The sequence below is a fragment of the Artibeus jamaicensis genome, unplaced genomic scaffold (genome assembly GCF_021234435.1).
Source record: "Artibeus jamaicensis isolate MK-2021 breed Jamaican fruit bat unplaced genomic scaffold, CSHL_Jam_final contig_1015, whole genome shotgun sequence".
NCBI classification, from domain to species: Eukaryota; Metazoa; Chordata; class Mammalia; order Chiroptera; family Phyllostomidae; genus Artibeus; species Artibeus jamaicensis.
The window spans coordinates 17,313,257-17,339,614 of record NW_026521194.1 but is presented as its reverse complement, the minus strand read 5'-3'; the positions used below and the strand labels follow the sequence as shown (position 1 = coordinate 17,339,614).

At 41.6% G+C, this 26,358-nt stretch overlaps 1 protein-coding gene and 1 pseudogene across 1 annotated transcript; both read left to right on the top strand.

Annotated features, from left to right (window-relative positions):
• The first annotated feature begins 1,669 nt into the window (after positions 1-1,669).
• Positions 1,670-26,143, top strand: CPO (carboxypeptidase O). Its single transcript, XM_053666985.1, has 9 exons — positions 1,670-1,684; positions 4,761-4,802; positions 16,836-16,937; positions 17,849-17,953; positions 18,843-18,953; positions 20,045-20,135; positions 21,255-21,457; positions 24,785-24,869; positions 25,743-26,143. The coding sequence occupies exons 3-9, from the start codon at positions 16,848-16,850 to the stop codon at positions 26,003-26,005; spliced, it is 948 nt and encodes a 315-aa protein (XP_053522960.1). The 5' UTR covers positions 1,670-1,684; positions 4,761-4,802; positions 16,836-16,847; the 3' UTR covers positions 26,006-26,143.
• On the top strand, positions 8,140-8,318 carry LOC119064390 (uncharacterized; annotated as a pseudogene).
• Positions 26,144-26,358: the final 215 nt, after the last annotated feature.

Here is a 26,358-nt window from a genome sequence, read left to right as displayed (position 1 = left end):
TGTAATATCCCTAAGCCTCAGATTCATCTCTATAAAATCAGAAAAATAATATCTACTGAACCTCAAAGATTATGAGGATTAAATGAGATCATGTGAAAATATTCTACAAAGGTCCTGCTCAGTTTATGCTTCTTCCCTCCCATTTCTAAGATACGATCTTCTAAAACCAGCAAGTAAACAGATAAAATGTAGTGACCAAGAAAAAACTACCATATTTGTGTACAACTGGTGGCTATTCACACAGTTATGAATTCAGCAGTTATTGAGCATCCCTTCTGGGTGCAATGTTGTGCTGAGCACTGGGAATACAGTGATAAACAGAAAGAGGCAGATTCCTTCCCTCATGGAGCTTCTAGTTTAAAGGCAGAGATGGACAATAACCAAATCATCACATCAATGCACATAAAATTGCAGCCTTAATTAGCGCTATATGGGACTCTTGATTGATGCTAGTAGAAAAGCATGTAACAGGAAGATGTAACCCAGGTAGGAGTGGGAGGGGCCCAGGGAATCTCCCAGAGAAGGGAATGAGCTGCGGTATGAAGGGAGAATGACTCTGATCTAGACTGGGGCAGGGTTACGTGGGAGGGTCAGACCACACGGCTCCTGTAGGGAATGACAAGGAGATTGTCTTAACCTTTCAACCAATGTGAATTATGGGAAGACTGACCAATGTTGGGATCTGGGAAGCTTTCTCTGGGATCAGGGTAGAGAACAGATTGGAGGGGAGAAAGAGTGGCTGCAGGTAGGCACTTTCGGAGACTGTCACAGAAGTCTTGTCATGTACAAATCAGTTAAATTTTCCATAAAGGAATTACCGTATTTTTGGACTATAGGACTATAAGACACATTTTTTTTACCACATTTTTTACTTCAAAATTTCCCCCCTATTTTCCTCCTCTAAAATCTAGGTGTGGGCCCCAGATGCACCTAGGTTTTAGAGGAAAACAGGGGAGGAAATTTTGGCAAAGAAATGTGGTAAGAAACTGCATCTTATAGTTCAAAAAATACGGTATAGGCCTATGAATTCTACTTTGGCAAGCTGTGAGGAAATATACCCTCAAATACTTGTATCATTGAAATAAGCCAGGTGGTAAGAGAAAAAAATACCATATGATCTCACCTATAAGTGGAACAAACAAGTGAGCAAAATAGAACCAGAGACATGGAAATAAAGAACAAACTGACAGTGACCAGAGAGGAGGGGAGGGGACAACTGGGGAAAGAAAGGGGAGGGTCAAGCCAAGGAACAGGTATAAAGGACTCATGGACAAGGACGATGGTGGGGGTGGTGAGGATTGAAAATGGATGGTGGGGGGGTGGGTAGGGCAGGGTAATGGGGGGAGGAAATGAGGGCAACTGTAATTGAACAATTAAAAAATTTTAAGTGACTGGTGATTAACATTAGACTGATACCAATACATTTCAGAATGAACGCTGTTGACTGAATGGGTTTTAGATAGCTAAGTCCGTCTTAACATCCATGTATATCTGTAACAACCAACGGGCCATATTTATTTTGTTATTATCAATTTAAAAAATTCATGTACCCCAGCCAGGTGTTCCCAGTCGAATGTTACATCGCACGAGACTAAGTGAGCTGCACCATTTCAACACGATCCCACACAGCGACTGAGTACAGCAAGAGAGCGTCGATGCTGTGAAGCCATCGGTTGTAAAACAGGTGAGTATAAATTATTGGCAGCACCCTTATTGCTGTGGAAAAGTCGTGAACAGAGTTCAGAAGTAAAATTGCAGTTTCCCCTCTGACTTGGGTCCTTGGTTTTAAAGACATGGCAGAGACACCCAAGTTGAACAGCAGTGTTGGGTATCAGGTCCACTTATTTTCCAGGGAAGGGCTTCAATCACACATGCTCCCCAAAGAAAGCTGCAAGGCCGTGCTTCCTGTGCCATGCAATTGTGCTCGATCTGCTAATCAGGCTCTTAGAAATAAGGCAACACACAAATCTTCAGTCCACGTGCCCAACTTTAGCATCACCACGTACCAGGTTTCGGGGGTACTTTATAATACCTTTTCCTGCACTAGCACAATGCCTGTGGAAAGTGATTGCATTTAGAATAGTTTTGCTTCATAAAAAAATGGAGGAAGGTAGAGGTAGAGCTGTTAAAACATTCAGATATTTCAAAAGCAATTTGTAAAATATTGGTGAAATTGGTGACCAAAATAAAATTTCATGTCGTTGCTGAATCTCCTAGAATAAATTGAAACCTTTCCAGAGTAAAACTACAACTTCAGAAAGAAGAAAATTTTGGAGGTTCTTGGATATAACATAAATTAACTAATTTAATGTGCAACCTTAAACTATGGGAACGAGGATGGATATTGGCCAAGATGGATCTGGTTCAAATCCCTTCCTTTGGTTGGGCAAATCCCATTGCCCGTCGGAATTTCACTTCCTTCCTGGCAAAAACAAGGATGAAAGTAACTACCATTCAGGGTCAATGAGAAGTGACCTGAGATACTATATAAGCAAGTACCTAAAGAGCTTTCTTTTAGAACATGAGTTCCTTCCGTAATGCTTCTTTGTCTCTTTCACAGACTTGAATGAGCTCCTTAGTTCATACTTTCTTTCCTTCCCACCTTGCATGCTTGGTGATGATGACTTTCCAAACAACATTAGAAGTTTGACCCCCTTATCAGTAAAAATGTGTACAGAGGTCTGGAAAGTCAGAGCTACTACAGATAAAGCTTGGATGTGGGCTTCACCTTGGTTACAGTTATTTGAAGATACCATTAGCTGAATTCATCTTACTCAAATTCCTAACTAAGCAAAGCTTCTTACTTCATGTTCATCTAACCCTTCTATCTGTGCCAATAATCAGTAGACCAGAAATACACTGAGTATTGTCAGAAAAAAATTGCGAAGGGCTAAGTAGTGGACTACAAACATTTCAGGGCACCCACGATGGAACATCTCGACACTGTCTAGAGCACTACTCAGGGTAACCTCTGCCTTTCATTGTCTTGGATGTTTTACAATTTTGTACATTGTGGAAAATAAGTAATAATCCAAATGACTCTTGTCCATAGAAATACAAATGAACAATGTTCAGTGGAATACAAGTGATGAATTTTGCATGTTTTTATAAATTCATTTCAATATACCTTGTTACCTATATGTAGGGGTTTCTTTGAATTCTTATTTGAACTGGTTGTGGCATCTAATTGGGTCCCTCATTAATTAATGCATTAAAGAAAATCTTGGACTTGTACTCATTTTATATAAAGTCTTGATTTTATGTTTTTAAAAAATTATTCTTTTTCAGTGTCTGTTATTGGGTGGCCCTAGCACTGGACTGGAGGCGGGGGCAATAGGCCAACCTGACAGACATGAAATGCTTGCAAACTAAACGTGAAAGAACCGAGCAAGACGTAGAAATTGTAATAGTGACTTCAGATTGAGAGGAGGAGATCAGGGTTGAAGCAGTTTCAGAGAAAAGCTATAATCTCAGAGCTTGGACAGCCCCGAGGAGATGGAGACACAACTTGCTTTGAGGGGTAAGACACAACCTGAGATAAGACATGATGGGCATGGGCATGGCCTGTTCAGAGAGATCTGTGCTTTGACGAGGCTGGATAAGAAAAATAACATTCAAGGCTCAATTTTATTTGGCATCCCCAAGATAACAGGCAATAGGTGGTACAGGGTCTCAAACCTGAGTGCCCATTGACTCAACAGTGGCAACATAAAAATGCTGGTGTCCGGGCCTCCTTGTTAGAAATTGTGATGTAATTGGTCTGAGGAGGCAGGGAAACATTCCCCAGGCGACTCTAGAATGAAACCAAGTTAGTGACCTAGTGTGCTATGCAAGTTACATGTACTTGTTGATTTAATTTAACCCTCCTAGTAACCTCATGAGGGAAGTATTTTCATCCTTGGTTTACAGAGGAAGAGACAAGAGACTCAGAGAGACTAAATGATTTGCCCAGAGGTGCTTCTGTAACTCGTGGCCAAAAGAATGAGGGAAAGTTGTCAATTATGAATGGGCAGTTTGTGGATAGTTTTTAATGCTACTCTTACACGGTATAATTATGAATATAGTGCTCACTCACTCACCATATACTTACCAAGAATCTACTATGTGCCAGGCTCTGTTTTAGGGATTGGGAATCAATGTGGCCACCAAAACAAAGTTTCTACCATCATTCTGACAAATGGAGAGAAAGCCGGTCATCTCAGAGAGGAAGCCCCAGGGCTGAGAGGAGGGGAAATGCAAGAGGGACGTGGCATTCCTCTTGGGTGCTGAGGAAATGCTAATAAAAGCCAACAGGACCATGATGCCATACACCTGAAAGTAATAATCCTGTGGAGAACTATAATCTAGTTACAGATCCTTGTTATTAGTGTCAGTGATAATTATACCATATATTTGTGATGTTTTTTACACTCCTCAGAGGGATTTCACATACATGATTTCATTCAATATGCTCCACAAGTGGGAGGCTAGGCAGGTATAATGGCTTTTGAAGAAAGACAGGTGAGGATTGCCCCGAATCACATGGCTGGTACATGGTAGGGCCAGAATTAGAATCCAAGTTTTCTATTTCTAACCCAGTGCTCTGCACTTGGCCCATCTGATACTGCACCAAGGTTCTAACAATGATTGTAATAATCTACAGTGATCTTGCCAAATATAGTACTCAGAAATTAGAAGGTGCAGGGCGAGGAAACCGGGGCAAAACCCAGAGAAGGAAGCCTGTTCTAATTGTGTTTTCTTCCCTTTACATATTTTTCCAGTTTTGTCCAGCTGACGTCTGTATAACTGACACACGACGTTGTGTAAGTCTATGGTGAACAGCATGTTGATTTGATACATGCGTATATTGTAAAATGATTGTCACATGGCACCTCCATCGTGTCACATGATTGCCCTTTTATTTTTGTTTTTTGGTGTGGTGAAAACATTCAAGATCTATTCTCTTAGCAGCTTTAAAGTATAAAACACAGTATTATCAACTATAATCCCCATGGTGCACATTGGACCCCCAGAACTTATTTGTCTTTTAATTGGAAGTTTATTCTTTTGACCAACATCTCCCCAATATCCCACCCCCCCGCCACACCGCCTGGTAATAATCATCATTCTATCTTCTGTGTTTTGGAGTTTGGTTTATAGATTTCACATACAAATGAGATCATTCCCTTTGTTGCTCTGACTTATTCATTTAGCATAATACCCTCTAGGTCCATCCAGGTTGTGACAAGTGGCAGACTTCCTTCTTTGTTGTGGTTGAATGACATGCGTGTACGTATCTTCCTTTTCCATGCATCCGTTGACAGGCACTTAGGTGGTTCCCCGATCTTTTACCTTCCCTTGAAATACCTTTGAGGGATTGACAGAAGCAGAGCCTCAGAATGATAATTCTCTTTATCGAGTTTTCCATGGTGTTGAATCAGAAGTGTTCTTTTTGAAAACTAGATATTATCCAACTGGGAAAGAGAAGGATCAGTATCCAGAGGGCTAATTCCCAAGTTAATTCCCTTTCCACACCTTGGTTCTATGCCCGCCTCCCCGCTGCAGGCAGGTTGCCGGGGTTTCTGGAGGAAATCTAAGCTCCTCTCTGGTACCCCTCCAGTCTCTTCCCACCTGCGCTCCTGGCACTAGAGAGCATGTATTTCTTCCCTGTTCCTCTTTCATCCTTGATGATCTATTGTAAACAGAAGATACTTCAGCACCAAAAATAAACAAATAAATAAAAGAAGCAAAGTTTATCATCTCCACAAAAGGTTGTGGACCCTGACATGCTGTGAACATGCTAGGCAGGGCAAACAAACAGATAGAAGACACTTTTTAAAAGCCAACTAGCATGGTGTACTATTTAGCTAGTGTGTGATTTTCTACAGTTTGCAACCCATCTGTGTTTTGGAACCTGATAAGGCCCGGACATGTAGGATTATCCCTGTTCTTCCAAAGTTCAGTTTGTTTTTTGCATCTAATTATCCACAAAATCCACAAAGATCCACATGACTTGAGGCCAACCATATTCACCCTATTTACTCAATTTCATTGGTTCTGGACTCTAGTTGGTGTGTTGGTTGGGTCACTGAGTAGCAGATGCCGAGATGGCTTTGGAAGTAGAAGAGACTTATAGGGCAAAGTCCTTGTGAAAGATGAAAGGAAGAGGAAGTTGGAGAAGGCAAAGGGGACCTTCAGACCATGACGTGGGGCTTGACACCTGTTAAAGAGAGAGGGGAGAAGAGGGATTGGGTAGGAAGAACCTCGGACTGTGGTGCAGGTCCTAGAAGGTTGCTCAGAGAAGAGCCCTGCCTGGGTACAGTGGTGAGTCCTGCTCAACCAATTCCGTACTCAGTCATTAGGGGATGTCTAGGTAGCTTCTAGTCTCAGCTTGAATACTGAGTCAAATTCTGAAGGCACCAACAGCCAGAGAAAGAATGTCAGCAGTTTCTTTCCTGAAAGCAGATCTCAGTGGGCGCACTGCCCCAGCTGCCACAGCTCAGCGGAAGGAGCAGATGGCCACAGAAAGCTAGGCGCCTACCTGTGTATGTGAGAGGCCAGCTCTAGCCAATGGGCTCGTGCCATCTGACAGGAACAAGACAGAGATTCATGCATCCATCCATGCATCCAGAGATCCACTCGTTTATTGCCTTAGCAGCAGCCATCTCTGGAGCTTCTGTCAGAACAAAAACCTGTCCTTGGTGTTGCCTGATACACCAAATCAAGATTTTGACTGCTTTGAGCTGTAATCTCTGAGTGACGATCAGCCCATATCTCCACCCAATCTGCTTCCATCCCTGCTTGTTATCCTAAGTCAATCTGTTATGCATCTGAGACCAAGTTTTTCACCACACCCTAATTTCTGCCTGCCTGACACATCTCTTTCTTGAGTTCTATTGGCACTTTGCTCCCCTAGAAGGACTATAATTCATGTCCCAGCTTTTTGACTTGGTGTTCCAGGTATAAAGGTACATGGCAAGTGATGAAGTTTACCGCAATGTCCTTGGGTTCAGGGTCAATGAGACCAGCTAAGGAGTAGCAGAGATGGTGAGCTGGTTTGGCTGTGTGCCTTCCAACTCTGAAGTCCCTGAAACTGTTTAGTTTCAAAATGACCCTGGCTTTTGGTAATGTTTCATAGCAGCCTCTCTCCAACTAATATGGCAGATGGCCATTAGAAATCATGGGCATCATTTTGAGAGCACATTATTTTGGAAGATAAAGATGGTGGAATTGTCTAGGGCTTGGCAGGTAATTAAAAGAGGTTGATTTTTCAAACAAATATTCCTGCCAATTAGAATTTAATCTTCCTCTAAATCAGCAGTCTCTAAGGCCCATTTATTTCTTTCATCCTATTACCTACTCTATCAAAAAAACATGGGTCTCACCTTAATAGGAACCAATTCTCTTTTTTCCCCTAGAACAATATTTACATTTTGGCAAGCCTTCTCCCATGTGGTTTAAAGAACCACATGTGTTTGCGGCATTCTCTCAAGTAGTTGAGAGAACATAAAACTTGCAGTAATATTTTGGGGAGTAAATTTTATTGTTATGGCTTTAAAACACAATCAAATAAAAACAAGAATTCCATTAGTAGTTGAATATTGTAATAATAGAGTTGAGAATAAATTTTACCACTATAGGAACTATAAAACAGCAATAATAAAAAACACTATTATTGTGAATAAGTTGTGTTGAAATGACTAACTAGAAAGCTATAAAACACAATGATAAGGAATAATCTAATCACCAGGAAAGATGTGATAATAATTCACCCTTGTTAGTGAGGAGCTTATGGTTCCAGTTCCTTGGCCCCGAGTTCTCTAGGTTACTTACTGCCTGCATTCCATAAGGTTGTGGAAAGATAGTCTTTGGACAGTGGGCTGGCAGGAGACCATGTGTTATAGTGAAATTGGACATGGCAAATGAGGAATATCCAATTATCAGTGACTGTTAGAAAAATCCTGTATCGCAATGCCGAATGTCCTCACAACATATTTTAAAAATTATTTGCAGCTACTAACAATTCATATGTATTATTTGACTGTGCATTTTCACATATTTATTTTTATTTATGTTCTTTTTCTTCAGAATAGCTACATGGGATTACGTATCTGTTGCGAGGGAAGCCTCTTGTAATCTTGCTTTTTATTCAAACTACCCATTGCTTTTCAGCCTTTTGGCTAAGGTCAAGTGTAGTATCTGTTCTTATCAGTTTAAACTATCCATACACCCCTCTGCTCTGAATCTATCTTGGCCCCATTTCAATGAACAGGAGAATGAATCCACCCTCAACTCCTGTGTTCCATTCATCTTCCACGGAGCCCTTGGCTCCACTAAACTCCTTGCTTCAGAGTTAAGAATACCGAGGTGGCTGCTCTGTCCCAAAACTTGAGTAAAAGGAAGAGTGTGGTGGGTCTCGCATCTTACCCTGTTCTGAACATCATCATAATTCAAATTCAAGATTTCCGAATGAGAGTACCCCAAGGGAACAATGGGTGACCATCCTGATGCAGTTCCCTTTAAAATGTCATTCACTTATGCCAGTGAAGTCTCCTACCCTCACTGCCTCCGCTCTCTCACTTCCCTTTCCTTCATTAACCAACTCCAGTGAGGCTTGGGTCCCTGCCACACGCATGCTGACATCAGCTGCTGTTTTCAAGGTCTCCGGGGACCTCTGTACTGTCGCTGGGTGAGATTGCCAGTTATCAGTCATCTGACTCAGCTTCGAGTCATTACGTCCCGTTGGTAACTCTCAGTTTCTTAAAATGCTTTTCTCACTCAGCTTTTGGGGCACAGCAGCCTCTCATCTCTCCACCTTCCTCACTGGCTGCTCTTTCTCAGTTTCCATTGCCCATTCCGCTTCCACCAAGACCTCTAAATGTTAGAACGACTCCAGGGTTAGTCTGCATTCTTTCCTTCAAAATGAGCTCCCACCCTAGATAAGTTAGCTATTCGTGGCTTTGAACACGATCTCTTACATGCTGAAGTCACACATTTATGCGGCTTGCTCCCGCTTCCCTCTGAGAGCCAGCCTGCGGTTGTTGCTGTCCTCGTGACAATCCTCTGGGTGCCTAATAGGCACCTCGACCTTATCAGAGCTCAAGAGAATTCTTGACTTTTCATCCCCTTGAGCCTGCTCACCCCTCAATTTTCCCCATTGCATTAAATGTCACCACAATTCACTTAGTTTCTTGGCCCCCAAATCTAGGAGTTGTTCTCAAGTTTCCTAGTTTCCTCATACTTCATATTCATTCCATAAGCACATTCATTGTGTCTGCTTCTAAAATAAATTCTCAATGTGACCAGGTCTCAGCGTTTCACCCTGACTGCTTGGCCTGAATCTCCATCGTCTCTCCCCTGGAATGTTATCTTCCCAGCTGGTCTTTTTTTCTTTAAAAAAATATATTTATGTATTTTTAAACAGAGGGGAAGGGAAGGAGAGGGAGAGAAACATCAACGTGTGGTTGCTTCTCATGCACCTCTCACTGGGGACCTGGCCCATAACCTAGGCATGTGCTCTGACTGGGAATCAAACCCATGACCCTTTAGTTCATAGGCTGGCACTCAATCCACTGAGGCACAACAGCCAGGGCCCAGCTGGTCTTTCTGTTTCCATTCTTGTCCTTCTCTTGTCTTCTCTCTATTTAGCAGCCAGCATAATTCTTTAAAATATGAAACCGAAACCTTTTCACTGATTTCCTAGAGTAAAATCCAAAGTCCGTACTATAACCCATGGCTTCTGCAAGATCTGGTTCTTTTCTCTCTCCCTGGGTTCATCTTCCATCACTCTCTCTTGCTCCCACTCCACCGAAACACTGGCTTTCTTCCAGTCCCTTGATCACATTAAGCTCATTTCTTCCCTAGGGTTTGTACAGATGCTTCCCCCTTTACCTACAACACTTTTTCTACAACCTTTTGCTTTAATTACATCATTTAGAACTTAAATATAAAATCATCATAGTCAGGAGAGACCTCTCTATCTTGGTATATTCTTGGCCCATAAACACCCCCTATCACCTTAATTTGATTCCTTCTACTTAAAATTGTATTATTTTTGGTGTAGTTGTTTATCGTTCTCTCCACTCTACTGTGAGTTTCATCACGGCTGAGATTCTGTTTGCTTCATTCATCTTAGTGTGTATTCATCTTCATACAAGTGCCTGGTGTATAGTAAGTGCCCATTGCATGTTTGTAGAATGAGTGGATAGATGAATGAATGATTATAAAGCAAAGAATTTAGACTGGACCATCAAATGCCAAGGACTCTGTTCAAATCCTTGCCTTCTCTACACTAATTTTTGCCTTGGTTGGTCAGACTTTCAGCAGTAATAACCTGAGCCTTTCCTTTTTGCTGGTCACTGTTTGAGACTCAGGGGTATCCTGGGTTTGTCCAGCAATGTGGTGGGTCGTCTGATAGAGTCCTTTATTGTGAGAGGAGTGTGCAGGAACATCTGAGTGAGAAACGATTTTAAACGTCTTCACTGCACCTGTTTGGAGAGGCATGGTTTTGTCTGAAAAGCTGGTGATGTGGCTTCTCAGGACAAGAGAAGGCATTTGACCCCAAATAAAGCCTTAGATTCAGAGGGGAATGGAGATCTTGAATAACAGTCATGCTGACCATGACCAGAGCACAAGACACACTACCTATTATGTCCAGTGAACTTGTGGAGTGAACAGTGGAAGTAGTCAGCTCCTGAGTACAGGTGATGTGGATTCCTAGAAACAGAGAAGAAACTTCTTTCTGGTGGAGCCAAGGGCTTGTGAAATTCGGTTTTATAGTAGAGATGAAAAATCAAATGGTAGAATCTTCCACCATTTCGAAAGCTGTTTGAGGACTTGATGGAGTTAACAAAGCCACTGCTCACAGACATTTCTGCTGAGACGTCCACTGATTGGCTTATCTTATCTTTACTGTGGGAGCCAACCCCTGGGTGCATTCCCAGAGACACTTCATCCACTGACCTGCAGGACAGGCCCAGGACTTCCTAGCTCTGTCTGCAGAAGAATGAAGCCTCCGCTTGGGACCCTTTACCTCTTGGGGATGCTGGTCCTTAGGGGGCTGGGACATAGTAGGTGAGTGGAAGTGGGAAGAAGGGCTGACTACTATGATTTAGACTGTCCACAAGGAAAAGTTTTCTCAAGATAAATGCAGGGAGATTTTCCCCTAGTCTTATCCACCCACACTACTAGAAGATGAGAACAAGGAATATCGCTGAACTTTGATCATTAAACATTACTCAAGTAATCTTTGAATGGATGAATATCTGATAAACATTTTCTGCCACCATATATAATAAATACCAATAGAAATGTCATGTTTTGTGATTGAAAAAAATTACAGTAAAAATTCTGTCCCTCATTTACATTGTTTCTTATTAGTAAATCACATTATTCTAATATCAAGAAAAAAATGCTTAAAGTATCTAAAAACACCAAATAATATCACAAAGAGGCCATTACTGTTAACATTTTTAAATAGCTGCCTAGCCAGCTAATCATGTATATAGTATCCTTGCCAAAAATTTTCAGTTAAATTATGTGATAAGACTTTTCCTATGACATTTATAATTCATTTACAGCACATTATTATTACTCTAAGGGGCATTTATTTGATTTCTACTTTGTTATTGTCACAAATAATACCATGATAAGCATCCAGCTACAGCAATATTTTTTGCAAAGTTTCGATTATTTTATTAATATAAGCAATTAAAATTGTAATTTCTGGGTCAGGACCTGAGAAAAGTTTAAGAATCTTGCTGCCCATTGCCAAATTACCCTCTAGAAAAGGTTCATCTGTCTATACTTCCAACAACAGTGTATAAAAGTATGTGTTATGTGTTTGCCAACTTGGTAAGTGAAAAATACCAACAGATGATTTATTTTGCATTTTGTTGATTTCTAATAAGGTTAAATATTTTATCTTGTTTATTACTCATTTTACTAGCTTATAAGTTGCACATCCATGTCATTTGCCAGTTTTTGTGTTCTTTCAGTATTCATAGTGAGTCATTACTTCTGGAAATACATAGTACTTTAATTTGTTTTTAAAGATTTTATTTCTTATTTATCTTTACAGGGGAAGGGGAGAGAGGGAGAGAAATACCAATGTATGGTTGCCTCTGGTGCATTCCCTGCTGGGAACTGGCCTGCAACCCAAGCATGTGTCCTGACTGGTAATCGAACCACAGTTGTTCGGTTTGCAGGCCCAGGCTCAATCCACTGAGCTACACCAGCAGGGGCTGGAAATACATAGTACTTTTAAAACTCTGAATGTGTGTCTCTCTCTGTGTATAGTGTAGTTACCATATAAAGTATCACTTTCCTTGTTCATACATAACTCAGTATTTTGCTCATTTGATACATCTCATCAAACGTATGTACTTACAAAGTATTTCCTTTTTTCATTCTCGTTTAAAAGAATTTTGCAATAAACTTGCTCTCACAGAGCAAGATTTTCTGCCCACATCCTCCGTGTGACCTCAACATGTCCTTAGCTTCACAGACACTCTGATATGTAAAAAAAGCCCAGGACTTTTGTGATATCAAAGCCTGTTTGAACATTGCCTTCTTAGTTTTTTCCTTTAGTTTACATGGTTTTATACAAATACTACATTAATCTTCTCTTATAAAATTATTGATTTATAAACTAGAGACAAAGACTCTTATAGTTTCCAAAAGGCTTTGGTTGGAAAAAAATATCATCCTCTTTAAAAATAGCAAGAATCTAAAAAGTTACACAATTTTTGACTTACTATTCCTGCCTCTGAAAATCTAGACTGAAAAAATAAATAAAATTATGGAAAAAATTTATGCACTGAGATGCAGCCTTATGTGTGATATAAATGTTATATTAAATATTACAATGTTTGGAAATGATTTAAAAGTACCATATTAGGTTATGTAAATACTGACATATATCTTAATGGAATATTATTCATCCTTTAAAATAATGATTATGATAAAATTTTAATAGCATGGGAAAATACATGTTTTGTGCTAAAGGAAAGATACAGGATACAAAATGTAATGACAGAAAAATACAAGAAAAACTGTGTACCAACATGGTAATTGTTATCTTTGCTGGTGATTTTTTTCCTTTCCCTCAACTAACTATTCATCATTTTGCAAATATTCTACAATGAAGATGCATTAAAACTTTTATTTAAAATAATGGCCGCCAAGCCCAGGTTCAATCGCAGAAGTGATTCAGCTCAGGCAGTGGCCGCCAGGAAGACAGCGCCCACTGGAGTGCCCAGTGACTGCGCCTGAGAACTCTGCCCACCTGCCAGCCCTGATCCTAACCGGCTGTTTTCATTCATTACCATTTACTGATATAAAATAACATTCATTTTTATACAGCTCTTACCAACTCAAAACATAAATTAGCTGTCATTTTTATAATGTTTACTCACTAGGAGTTATGTAATGACAGTGGAGAAAAATCAACAGTTAAGAGAGATCACAAGTTTTGCAATCTTTCTCGTGATGTAGACTCATATATATCGCCTGCTCCCAATTACAATGTAGGTCTGTGGAATCATTTGGGACTTAGCAGGATGAATCAAATGCCTTGAAAATGTTCATTCTCTTTGACCTACTAATTCTTCTTCCTGGAATATAACTCAAGGAAATAATCAGAAGTGAGCACAAAGGTTTATGCAAAAAGTCATTAAGTACAGAATTACTTAAAATAGCAAAAAAAAAAAAATTAAAAAAAAAACAAAACAAAAAAGGAAAATAGCTTTGATATCCAGCACAGGTGATAATATTTAAATAAATGATACTATATAATATATACTTATAATTAAATTTTAGCCAGTCATTAAATATAATGTGTATAAAGAGTTTTTATGGGTTTGAGGAAACAGCTCTGGTAGAATACAGAATATGAAGGAGTTAATACAAAATTACGTATAGATATAATTTGTACTGTTTAAGAAAAAAATATGCCCAGACAAAAGACTAACAGGAAATAGGCCAAAACACCAACAGTGGTTAACTCAGGAAGGTAGGATTATTAGAGACATTTCTCCTCTCTGTATTTTCTAAATTTTCTGATATAAGCATATGTTAATTTTGTAAGCAGGGAAAAAATTTTTTGAAAGTATTTTGTTGTCATGAAATACTTATGAAACCATTTCTTACTAAGTGTGTAAAACACAAAATTTGCCTCAGTATTCATTAGGGTTTTATTTTGCTTCTGCACACATCAAAATTTCATCAATCTTTGATCTTCAGCATTTATTAATAATATACTCTAAAGGATCATTTTCTCTGTTAGACATTGTATGAATTCTTATTCTAAAAAAATACCCGAAGTATCATAATCTTTTCATTTGATTGGGTGAGATGAGACTAGTGATACTTTAGCAGACTAGCTACTTTTCCCCTCCTTCTCCACCTGCATTCTGCGGCACCCAAGAAACTGCATAGAAAGAGGCACCTGCCTCCTCCAAGGATGTGGTTTAAATGTTGCCTGTACTGAGTACCTGGATGTGTGCGGGTTAAGTGTTGTGTTTCACTTCATGTGAAAGAGATCAGCACTTTTATATCAGGGATTTTCTTTCAAATTCCAGACTGTTCACTTTTTTTGCATGTGACATGGATGCAGTCATTCAGCACGGGCTCAGGAGACAACAAACTCGCACATTTTGCAGCCCCCCAGCCCTGCTCCTCCGTGTAGCCCTTTCCCACCGCCAAGAAGGTAACTGGGTTGAAGAGAGGCCCAAGCATGCGCTGACCCACTGAAGGAGGAAACAAGGCTGCTCCGACAGTGACCACAGCTAGTCCCAGCCCTGTTGTGACAGCATCTCCAGTGATCTCACCTCCTTGCAGGACGCGACAGGCAGGGCCACCAGTGGGAGGAATGAGGAAGAAGGGAGGCGGAATAGACATTTTTCTCACTGGCTATCCCTCCCCTCTCCCATTCCGAAAATGCACTAAAATCATTTCCCAGCGACCTTATAATGTAAATATTCATTTTGCTCTTTGTAGTCCAAATCAGAGATATAACATTTTTAAACGTAGACTGATAAATGTCTTATGCCTATTTTCTGGGTTATAATAAAAGTGTAATTTTAGCCTATGCAACAAAATCTTCAGAAAAATAAATAACCTGGGAAAATAGCATTCGCCTGAAGGAGATACATGGCTTTCATCCTCTAGGTGTCGTGGGCTCGGCTTTCCTCTACCGTTTACATCCACCTTCCCACCCTCCTGACACCCCAGTTTCTTCCTGGCCTTTCGTCTGACTTCCTGCCTTTGCAGACCACTGGCCCAACCGACACAAAAGGCTGTGCACAAGACAGTGACTCCATGGAGGAGCCTGGAGACCTATTCTTATAACAAGTCCCACCCCATGGAGGAGGTGAGCGAGAATACATGGTGAGGGATGGTGGTGGCCACCGCTTGCTTTAGAATGTGGGGATGGTTTACTGTCACCATCCATCCACTGGAGAGGCCCAAAATATGAGGTGGAGATTTGCCTGGGCATTGAGGTCAAGAATTCCCAAACATTACCCTCCCTACCCCTGACCAACACCATTGGAGCTACAGATGCTGGTGCTATGAAATTTTTAAAAATGCAAACCAACAACACAAAGAAGAAAAGAACACCCTAACCAGCCATGCTTGTGTGAACACAGACCAGAATTAACCTTTACTCTTGTTTATCAAGTTCTTAGCCAGTTTAAGCAGGGTGCGGCCAGTGTATACATGGGTGTGCGGTATGGAGAGGGGAAGTCTTCTGACTCAATCACGTTTAGCTGAAAATGTGATATTTCTTGTAGGATGCATGCAAGAGACAGCCTCGGCAGTTCTTAAGAGAAAAACAACTTTTTTCAATGAACTATTTGTATTGCTACTAATATACATGTTTGGTGATTTTCAGAACTAGTTACAATAAACAATTAAATGTACTATAGATGCAAATAAGTAGGTGTGAGTGGGTGCATGCGTTGACATGCAAAACTATCTGAAGTAAACATTTTTAAAAATAGAATTGCTGGGTTAAAGGGTATACGCATCTAAATTATTTACATAAATGTACAAGTTGCCCTCCAAACAGGATTTACCAGTTATTTTTTGACATTTGGGAACATGTTCATATTTTCCAGAATTTTTTTCAAATAGTATAAGAGAGATTTGAAAGTATGGGAGTTATGCCATCACATCCTGACGACTGTTCGATGTCGTACGTTCGTGAACTCTCGTGTCCCGGCCACTCTTACAGAGCCCCGAGTTACTGACTTACAGGCAAAAATGTAAGACCCCTCTTTTCTCTAAGCACGGTGTGAGCCTTGCCATTAAATCAACACCTATTCAGGTCTGCCCTGCTTAATCAAAATGATTGACTGGAGCTTGATTGAAGCTTCTGTTGGCATGTTCTATGAAGGGCTTACCCACCTTTCCTCTGAACTTGGAACCACGGATGTTAGCAAAAAAACATCGTTGAGATTCATAAAGATGGAAGAAGATCCTTTCACAAAATAAGCCTTCATTAAATTTCTGGCATGATTGGGTGTCACGTGGAAGCTAAGTCTGGTGGCCATTTGAAGGGTGTGTAGTATAATGTTCCTGAAGTACGATCGGTGGAAATTGCAAATTCTCAGTAACTTCTCTGTAAAGATAGACAAGGTGTCTAAGACTTGCGGCAGAGTAGATCTGTAGAGGAAATGGGAGAGGGTGGGTAATAACTCATTAGTTTCGTGTTCTAGCTTGTTTGGCACACAGCTGTTGTAATGCAGAGCAAAGAGTACAGAGTTCATTATCTTAATGAAAGAAGCAGTTATCTTAATTAGAGGCGAGCACACAATCTTCTGATGGATAACAGCGGCCCTCCCCGGCCATTTCAGATCTATCAGTGGATGAGCCAGATCAGTGAGAAGCACACGGGTGTGGTGACACAGCATTTCCTAGGAATGACCTATGAGACTCGGCCCATGTATTATTTGAAGGTAAGTAAGGAGGCTGAGAATTGCCTTTCTGGGGACGAGGGGTCTCTCTCACCCATGATATTTTTTACTATTCAGGGACTTTAGTAGAAATGTAGACAAAGTTAAAAGAGGCAGTGCAAAAAAACAACCAACTAAACAAACAAAAAAACACCCCCACCTGTTCCACCCAAAAATGGGCTTTTAAAGTTCAAAACTTGTAAAGGTGTACACATTAATCATCTGGGTGAAATCAAGTTCTAGAATAAAGAGAATTTGAAATAGCTAGGTGGGACCATGGAGATAGAATTTAAAAACATAAGGGCCCAGAAATAGAAGACTTTGTACCTTTGTTACCTCCACACTGGCCTCCCTCCTTCTCTCGGACACTGAGGAACTTAGAACCATGAATGATGGAGCTGGACAGGACCTTAGACATTTTGACCGAGTGGCTGGCTCTGTGAGGTCTGGGTGCCTCCACTGCTCACACAGAGATGAGAGAGGACAGACTGTGTCAGGGAAACCTCCCACCCATGCATCAATCACAGCACATTCATTTTCTCAGTTCTTTCATTGTGCAGTTAAGGAAACCAAGACCCAGAGATGTGAAGTAACTTGTACAAGGTCACACAGCCAAATAATAGCATAGCTGTGGGGATAACCCAATCTCTAGATTCCCCATGTGGCTTCTGGTGGGGGATGGGAGTCAGCGTGTGGTCCCAAGCGCAACAGCTGGGATCACTCATAGGAGAGCAAGAGTAGCCGAGGGAGGGTCATATTGGTGTGTATCTCTGCCAGCATCCTTGCCTCATGCTTGAAACCACCCAGTGGAGCAAGGAAGGGACCTCTAGGGAAAGAAAAAGCCTGATGACTTTGCACAGTGGCTTACAGTAATAAGTGACTGCTTGGTAACGGGGCATGGATGTCCCCTCCAGATTAGCCAACCATCCGACAACACCAAGAAGATTATTTGGATGGATTGTGGAATTCATGCCAGGGAATGGATTTCCTCTGCTTTCTGCCAGTGGTTTGTGAAAGAAGTAAGTGTCTTCAGCTTCCTTGTAACGGTTAACCACAAATCACCTGTCACGTCTTGGTCGTGTAGGAAGGCTGCTTCATTGACGTGTTGGCATGGCAACTCTCTACTGAGCTACTCCTTCTCCCCAAGGGAAATGGAATTAATAAGTATCTCCACTGAACTGTGAGGTATTCTGATCTTTTTCCAGTGCTTTCAAAATTATTTTTAGTGAAAGACAAACATATCCCAATGTAAAAGAAAGTATGTCTTGGAAGTCAGAGATGAGTGAATCCTGGCTCCGCCTCTTTCAAATAGTCTTAAGCAAATTTTCTACCACTAAAAGCCCTAGTTTTTCACCTGTAAAAGGAGTGGAAAATGACTATTTCAGAGGTCTGTTGTGTAGATTAAGAGATTACCAGATGGGAAATATATAGCACAATGAATTTTTGCAAATGACCTATCTTCTTCCTTTGAGGGAATAAAGAACCTTTAAAAGTAAAATATTTTTATGTGTCAGTCCTTTCAGAAACCCAAACATAAGGAATTGAACCCACAAAGAGTAGTTCTCAAGTGGTTCCTAGAAGCATCCATGTAACTGGGGTCTTGTTAGAAATGCCAGTGTCAGGCTGTACGTCACTATTTTAGACCGAGCGAATTAGGGGTGGGGGAGTTGGTAGGGGGCTGGAGCCAGGCAATCTGTGTTGTAACAAGTCCTTCGGGAGATTCTGATGCATCCCGAAATTCGAGAACCACCACCCTAACCAAGAGGCACCTGAGGTGCGTTGGAGAGTGGAGGATGGAGGGTGGAGGTTATGGTCATCCCTTAGGAGGAAAGGAAATCATTTAAAAATTAAGGTGAAAAAAGACCTCTTCCCAGAATGATTCCAAATGGTTCTCTCTTAAATTTCCAGATTCTACAAAACTATCAAAACAACTCAAGGATAAGAAGGTTCCTTACGTATCTGGACTTCTATGTGCTTCCAGTTCTTAACATAGATGGCTATATTTATACTTGGACAACTGTGAGTACAATGAACTTGGCTCTGGGATGACTTCATAAACTAGATTTTGACTCCAGTTCATTTTTTCTGACCTCAGTCATCACAGCTATAAAATGTTTTGTGGTCACGTAAAAAAAAAAAAAAAAGAAATCCTGTTTGGGATAAAGCTCAACCTATTTAAGCCAACAGTCGAAGTTCAGTATTGAAGAGGCCTTTTTAGAGTTGAAATCCAGCACATTTGTGTCTTATTCTGCTTTTGACATGTTCCCAGTTTTCCAGACACACATGTTTTCTCCAACTGCATCTCCTTAAAGTTTGTGGGTTGCCTGCCACCTGCTCAGGAATATATGCCCATAAAATTCCCACATCTCCCTGTGTCCACCTCCAGAAGCACGAGGGACCCAAATGATGGATACATACAAACCCAGCCTTCGTTTGTCATTGTGATCATTCACATAGGGAGCAAACATCTGGAGCTTTTCATTTAGCAAAGTCTCCCCTTGTGAGTGTTTCTAAAGCATATAAGCCCACAAATAAGAGCCCATGTTTCTAGAGAGTATTCATTCTTCCCCCTCCCCCAGAACTCCCCCTCACCCAAGGCCCTTCAGGGGACCCCCTAGCTCCACAACAGCAACAGCTTTTCGCCCAGCACGAGAATAAGTCCCTCCCTCTGCACATGTCTGGCGAAACTTGTCTTTATCCTCATCTCCACGCATCAGTCTTCTGCTTCCAGAGTGGTGCAGAGACCGTCCCTGGTGCATCTGGAACAGCCTTGTTCCATCTGCCAACCTATTTCCCTTTCATCCTGTGTCACTTGGACCTAAAAAATGGTTCTCTGAAGCTCTCCCTGATCACATCCACCAGGCACTGCTAATCTGTTAAGGAAAAAAGCCAGACTACTCCCCTAAAACGAGGGTTTACAGTGCTCCTGTGACTGGGGGTTGGTAGCCTGTCTGCAAGGCTAAAAAGTGCACGCATACCCTTCATCATGTTAAGGGCCAGTTCTTCTAGACAATCCTAGGAATGATTTTTATACCTGAGGACCACCCATCACCCCTAACACTGATTTATGAGACCTTAGAATGGCGACTTCCCTGTGTTCCCCTGCGCAGGACCGGCTTTGGAGGAAGTCCCGTTCATCCCATAATGATGGCGCGTGTTTTGGGACAGATCTCAATCGAAATTTCAACTCAGCCTGGTGTAGTAAGTACAAGTTTAGTAGATAAACTGATGGGGGGCAGGGGGAAACATGGAACCGAGAAGCCAGAAAAGAGGTGAATCACTAGAGATATAACTTTTGAAAATAAGCATCTAATTTTGCAGAGCTGGCTGGCGTTCCTGGCCTGTGTGTCCCCTCTAAAGGGATCATATTAAAAAGCAGCAACACACAAGTTCAGGAGTCTCTTTAAGGGAAGCTGGCTCAGCTAAGGCCAAGAAGACCTAAGCCAGTGTGAACATGTTTGAAACCCATCGCTTCATCCTGAAATAGATGAGTTATCATGAAGAGAAGAGAAAGCAGAGAATTCTCTCGCAGACTATTTTATAGCAGGAGGGTAGAGGTAAAGAAGGCAAATACAATCTTCTCCTCAACATGCTCAGGGAATTGGAAGGAAATGAAGAAGTAGGAATGGCTAAGAGCAGTCTGGTTAAAAACCAGACGGCAAGGGTTAAAATTCAGATGTATGGGCCATGTGATCTTGGAAAAACTGCTTCACTTCCCCATTTTCATTTGCTCTCATTTAAAACACAGGCCCATAGTGATACCATCTTCCCAAGAGGTTGTTGTGGGGATTCATCAAGCTGCCGCTTAGGAGGGGCTGACCACAGTGCCCAGCGTGCAACCAGGGGCTCAAATGGCAGGCCTTCTGTTATTGGTGAGGAGGAGAGGTGACTTCGGTACTCACAAAAGAGCTCTAAGGAGACTCAAACTAGTAAGACAGTGAGAGAGACACTGAGGCCAACAAGGCTATGTTGGAGTCTGACATTAGGAGACTGAGAACTAGTTCCCAGCTATTTGTTTCATGGCCCACCAAAAGTTCAAGTTAACGATGACCAAAAAATGCCATTCCATTTTACACCTTCCTTCCTGGGCCATGTAAGCACTGGAGTTCCTTCCTAAACCCGAACGTCAGCCCTCCTGCCTTTCTGAGTTGCTCCTCAAATGATGACCCAAGTTGACTCATGTATCCAGAACTAACTTAGACAAGCAAGGTTAAGCCCCACCCCCAGTCCCAGTGACCTTGAGTGAGGATGACTCCTTACCCTCTGTCAGTGCCCAGCTGAGATCATGGTGCCTTCTCTGCCATTTCCTGTGTGTTCCAGGTATTGGTGCATCTAAAGACTGCAGCGATGACACGTTCTGTGGGGCAGGCCCCGTGTCAGAACCTGAGACGAAAGCCGTCTCCAGCCTTATAGAGAGCAAGAAAGAGGACGTTCTGTGCTTCCTGACCATACACTCTTATGGGCAGCTCATCCTCACGCCTTATGGCTACACAAAAAATAAATCAAGTAACCACGAAGAACTGGTAAGACCAGAGACCCAAGGCTTTCCAGAGGGCTCAGTAGGATCCCAGCTTTTCTTTCCCAGATTTCCATTTCCTAGATCTTTGGCTCGGCCCTGCTTTTGTTCTCAGTTCTTCTTTTGTATTTCTCCTGCTTTTTACACCTTGCCAGCCACCTGCTGGGAAGGTTGCAGGTTAAATGCTGCTTTACCTACATTAATTAACTACCTGTTTCATAAAATGTCAAGTTGGGAGACATCTTAGGTATTCATCTATAATATAAATGAGATGATTATGTTAATAATCTGCAGGAACGTGCTCTCATTTTTGTAAATTCTCTTGAAGCTCCGTTCAGCAATTATAGCTTTTGAACCGTGCATTAAAGAACCTGCCAGCTATTAGTGGAAATCGGCATATCTCAAATAACACGGCTAAATGATATCTGCTCTCTTCTCTGGTAAACACAATGCTTTATTTTCTTCCAAACGCTGCCTGTAGTATTTGCTAGGAGTATTTGTAAGGGGAAATGCAAGTGAAATCCAAGCCCGGGGCAGGGAAAAGTGACCCTTGTCTCATCCGGGTCTCTCTCTGAAGCTGTGTTTAGCTTGACCATCATGGGCAGAGTTGCTGAAAAGGACCAGGCTCGCTGCCCTTGTGTGAACCAGAGAGCAGCAGGCACAGGTCAAAGGGAGAATAAACTTAGAATTGTAATGTTTGTATCTTTTTCTGAAAAATATTTTTCAACTTTTAATTGTAATAAAACACATATAGCATAAAATTTACCACCTTCACCACTTTTAAGCAGACCATTAAGAACATTCACATTATTATGCAACTAATCTCTGAGACTTTTTTAATCTTGCGTAATGGAAACTCTATACCCACCAAACCACAATCCCTGTCCCTTTTGCCCCTGGAAATCACCATTCCACTTTCTTTTCCTATGAGATTGGCCACTCTCGATGCCTTGTGTAAGTGGGGCCACACAGCAGCTGTCTTTTCGTGACTGGTTTATCTCACTTAGCAGAATGTTCTCAACGTTCATGTTGTATCGTGTCAGAAGTGCTTTCCATTTTAAGGGTAAATAATCTTACGTTGTATGTATGGAGCCCATTTCCTTTCTTATCTATCAATGGGCATTTGACTTGTTCCCACCTTTTGGCCATTTCAAAAAGTGCTGCTGTGAACATAGGTGCATAATATCTCCCGAGATTCCACTTTTAATTCTTTGAGTATATAAGCAAAAGTGGATGCCTCTTACAGCCATTCTATTTTTAATGTTTTTGATGGCAGTTGCACCATCTTTTACTTTTCACCAACAGTACACAAGGGTTCCAATTTTTGCACATTCTGACCACCACTTGTCATTTTATGCTTTTATTTTTAGAAAGAAACTCTTTATTATCAACACCTGCTGGGATGGATGGGGACTAAGCTTACCCTGTTCTTATGGTCACAGAGGCCTGGGCACCCATGGGCTCTCCGGCACATCCTGCCCCTCTTCCATGGGAGCAGGGCCCATAAAACACATGTCTTGACACAAAAAAGAAACACACCACAGAGCTATGCCGAAGGTGGTCTTTTCCCCCGGAAGTCAAAAATATGTAGTGGTAGCCTCACTCTCTCTCTTGCAAAGTTTTTGGACATTTGTACTATGTGATCATTTTGCAAGGTATGTGAGATAACTAATATTTGCCTCAGACTCTATAATTTGCAAAAGGATTTTATAATCATTATTTCATCTGACCCTCACGACAATACAACACAACCAGCTCTGTTTGGAGATGTAGATACTGAGACCTCAAGTTCCCTACATTTCCAGAGCTCCTGTGGACAGTGAATGGCCAAGCCGTGGCTGGGAATGGTACCCTCACACTCCAGGGGTTGCATTCCTCTGACCACCTCGCATTGGCTCAGGGAGTATTTACACCTTCTGGGAATCTTTGTCAGTCTTGATGCTCATTGCATTGTGTCCTAGTTCCCCCTCATTTCTTAGCCCCAGAAGTTCCATTTCTTCATTTAAAAAGTCTGCAGAAACAGAAATTTCAGTTAACAGACCCAGAACCCTCCTTATTCTTCAGTTTGTGATATTCATCATGGATGTTTACTTCCTACTTAATGGGATCTGTGACAAACATACATGAACCACCAAAGACAGACCATTGTAGAGCTTTGATTGGACAGGCTTTCCACTAGCAGAAAAAAAAGAGGCCCATATATTCCAGTATTTTTCTAGAGAATTTCATTCCTTTCTTGGTTCCGCAAAACAGATATTGTGTGACCATTTTGCAAGATCGAAAGGTTAGAGAGTCTTCTGCTGGTAATTGGCCATCTGGGTAGAGGCCTCTGGCCACTGGGCAGATTGGGCAAGAAGGCAGGAGAAACCTGGAGCTGTGATTTTATCATTACTGGAAGTTATTGAAAGGTAACTAAGATGGGAATTACAGACAAACTTTCAGTATTCTATGCAGAAATTGGCAAACTGAATTGAGAAAGATTCTTTAATTCGGTGTCTCTTACAGTCTCAGGTGCTGAAGACTTAGCATAAACAGTCATTTCAAGAATTTTCAACAAGAAGACAGTGTAGAAATGATCCCCCCTTGTCTGAACCCAACTGAAGCCAGCTAGCAGTGGTTTCGGGTTCTTGGGGGTGAGCTTTGATAGGGCGCACAAAGACACAGTCAAGCCAACTCTTCAAGGAGGTTCCCATTTCCAGTGTGATTTACAACTACTGAGTCTGGTAATTAATCTCTATATATTTACAAAGCCATAAATGTGTAGAAATCATGATAAATATTATGCCGTGTGATAGACAACTTGGCAATCACTATGCAGGGGAAACATAACTATATATAGCCTTGTTCTAAACAGCTCTCAAATTGGAATAGCTATAAGAATTCTAATGTTTTAGGGGCTCAGATTCTTTCCATTTGAATTCTTCCCATATCATCCTCATATCCCATCCCATGCTCTATCCTCTCGTACACATGCCGGGGCTATAATCAACCACCTTAGAAGATGACAATAGTCCATTTCAGAGGTAATGAGACTGAAATAGTGTGACGGCCCTGGAACTAAAACTTGCAAACTATTTGGAAGAAGGAGGATCAAACATGATTTTTCATTTTGGGGAAGAACATGATAAGCCAGAAACAGGAAAATCCTCCACTTACTGGGTTTGAGTGTGTTGAGTCTGAAGTACCAGCAGGCCACGTTGGTGTAGATGTCCAATGGGAAGTGAGAAAGCTGGTCTGGAGCTCTTAAGATGGATTTGGACAAAACACCGAGCCCTCTGGATTGCTGGTTTTATTTTTAACACCAGATATCTGTCTCTGCATTTCCCACCTCCAGATCCAAGTTGGACAGAAGGCAGCAAATGCACTGAAAGCAAAGCATGGAACCAATTATAGAGTTGGAGCGAGTGCAGATATTTTATGTAAGTATCTTTTTTTCACCTCTTCAATAGTATCCAAGGCACCAAAGGAGTCAGTGAACTTTGGGGAGTGGGGTAGGCAGGAGAGGGAGGAGGGAGTTCCCGGATCAACAGGAAGTTTTACAAGTCAAAATGGCTGTAGATAAAAGGGAGTCTGCACAAATCCAGAATTATGTTCTCCAGGGATAAGGTGTGAGCTCAAAGAAAAAATTAATGCACTGGCTAAGACCAGAACTCCCTCTGGCTTCAGTTAAAAAGAGCTGGCAGGGAGAAGGCACAAGGGTTAACGTGAAGGATGTTTTCCAATGAGCTTTGGTCTGTTGATTCAGTTCCCAAAGAACCCATCAGGCTCAGCAAGCAGAGCAGGTGGAGCCTGCAGAAAAGATCTTAAAAAGAAAGAGAAAAGAAATAAATTAGTTGAAAGAGAAGTGCACACTGCTTTTCCTCATCACCTGTCACCATTTCTTCCACCCACCAGATGGCCACCTAGGTGATATTTGCATAATATTTTTCCTGATGGCCATTTTGTTTCTGTTCCTTTATATGTCAATTTACTCTTATCTTAAAATATTAGATTTTCCTGTCTTTGATTCAGCTGAGAACTTTAACTAAACCTCCACTATGTGCCAGGCATAATCCTAGGTGCCGTGGGGTTACCTACAGGGGGACTGGTGGAGGGAGACAGGCTAAACGAGAGTCATTCCCACCCTACAGGGGCTTCATATCAAGGAGAGGGAGAAGACAGCTAGCCATGCGACCCCAACATGAAGGAGTTGTTTATTTTTCTGGATTGAACCTTTACTCCTGGAATGTCTGACAGAAATCTGTGCCTTCACTCTACAATTTCTAACTCGGCCTTCATGGTTTCATTTGTAGACGCCCTATCAGGGTCTTCAAGAGACTGGGCTAAGGACATTGGGATCCCCTTTTCATACACATTTGAGCTGAGGGACAATGGTACACATCAGTTTATTCTGCCAGAAGCTCAGATTCAGGACACCTGCGAGGAGACCATGGAGGCTGTGCTTTCCATCCTGGATGACGTGTATGCCAAATACTGGCACTCAAACAGAGCCGGGAAGGTGACGTCTACTGCAGTGATGCTGAGCCTGCTAGTGCCCTTCAGGTCTCTTTTCTGAGTCCACCCCACCCAGGCCTGCTCAGCCTCAATGGCATGATGGGGTTACAGAGAAGGTGTTTCTCTGTGGCCAGAGGGGAAATAAATAATGTAAATAAAAATACTATTTCAATAAAGATAAACCATATTTGAACTGTAATGCTTGTTTTGCTGGTAATCTCTTATTACTTTCAAAGAGTATAAGATTAGTTATTGCTGCCATAATGCTGCAAACCTAACCTGTCTAAAGTCCAAAGACTCATGAATCCCTCAGTCAGTTAGGACCAGCCTGGCTGATTTTGGCTGCGCTCGCATCTGCATCCACAGTCAGTTTTAGGGAAGCTGTCCTGGGGTTGGGAGATTTTTTCCTATCTA

Excerpts from the sequence above, each read along its gene's own strand:
- CPO (XM_053666985.1), top strand. The coding sequence starts at position 16,848 with ATGAGCCAGATCAGTGAGAAGCACACGGGTGTGGTGACACAGCATTTC. Across the intron at positions 16,938-17,848 it reads GGCCCATGTATTATTTGAAG|ATTAGCCAACCATCCGACAA; the intron begins GTAAGTAAGGAG and ends TGTCCCCTCCAG. Across the intron at positions 24,870-25,742 it reads AGCGAGTGCAGATATTTTAT|ACGCCCTATCAGGGTCTTCA; the intron begins GTAAGTATCTTT and ends TTTCATTTGTAG.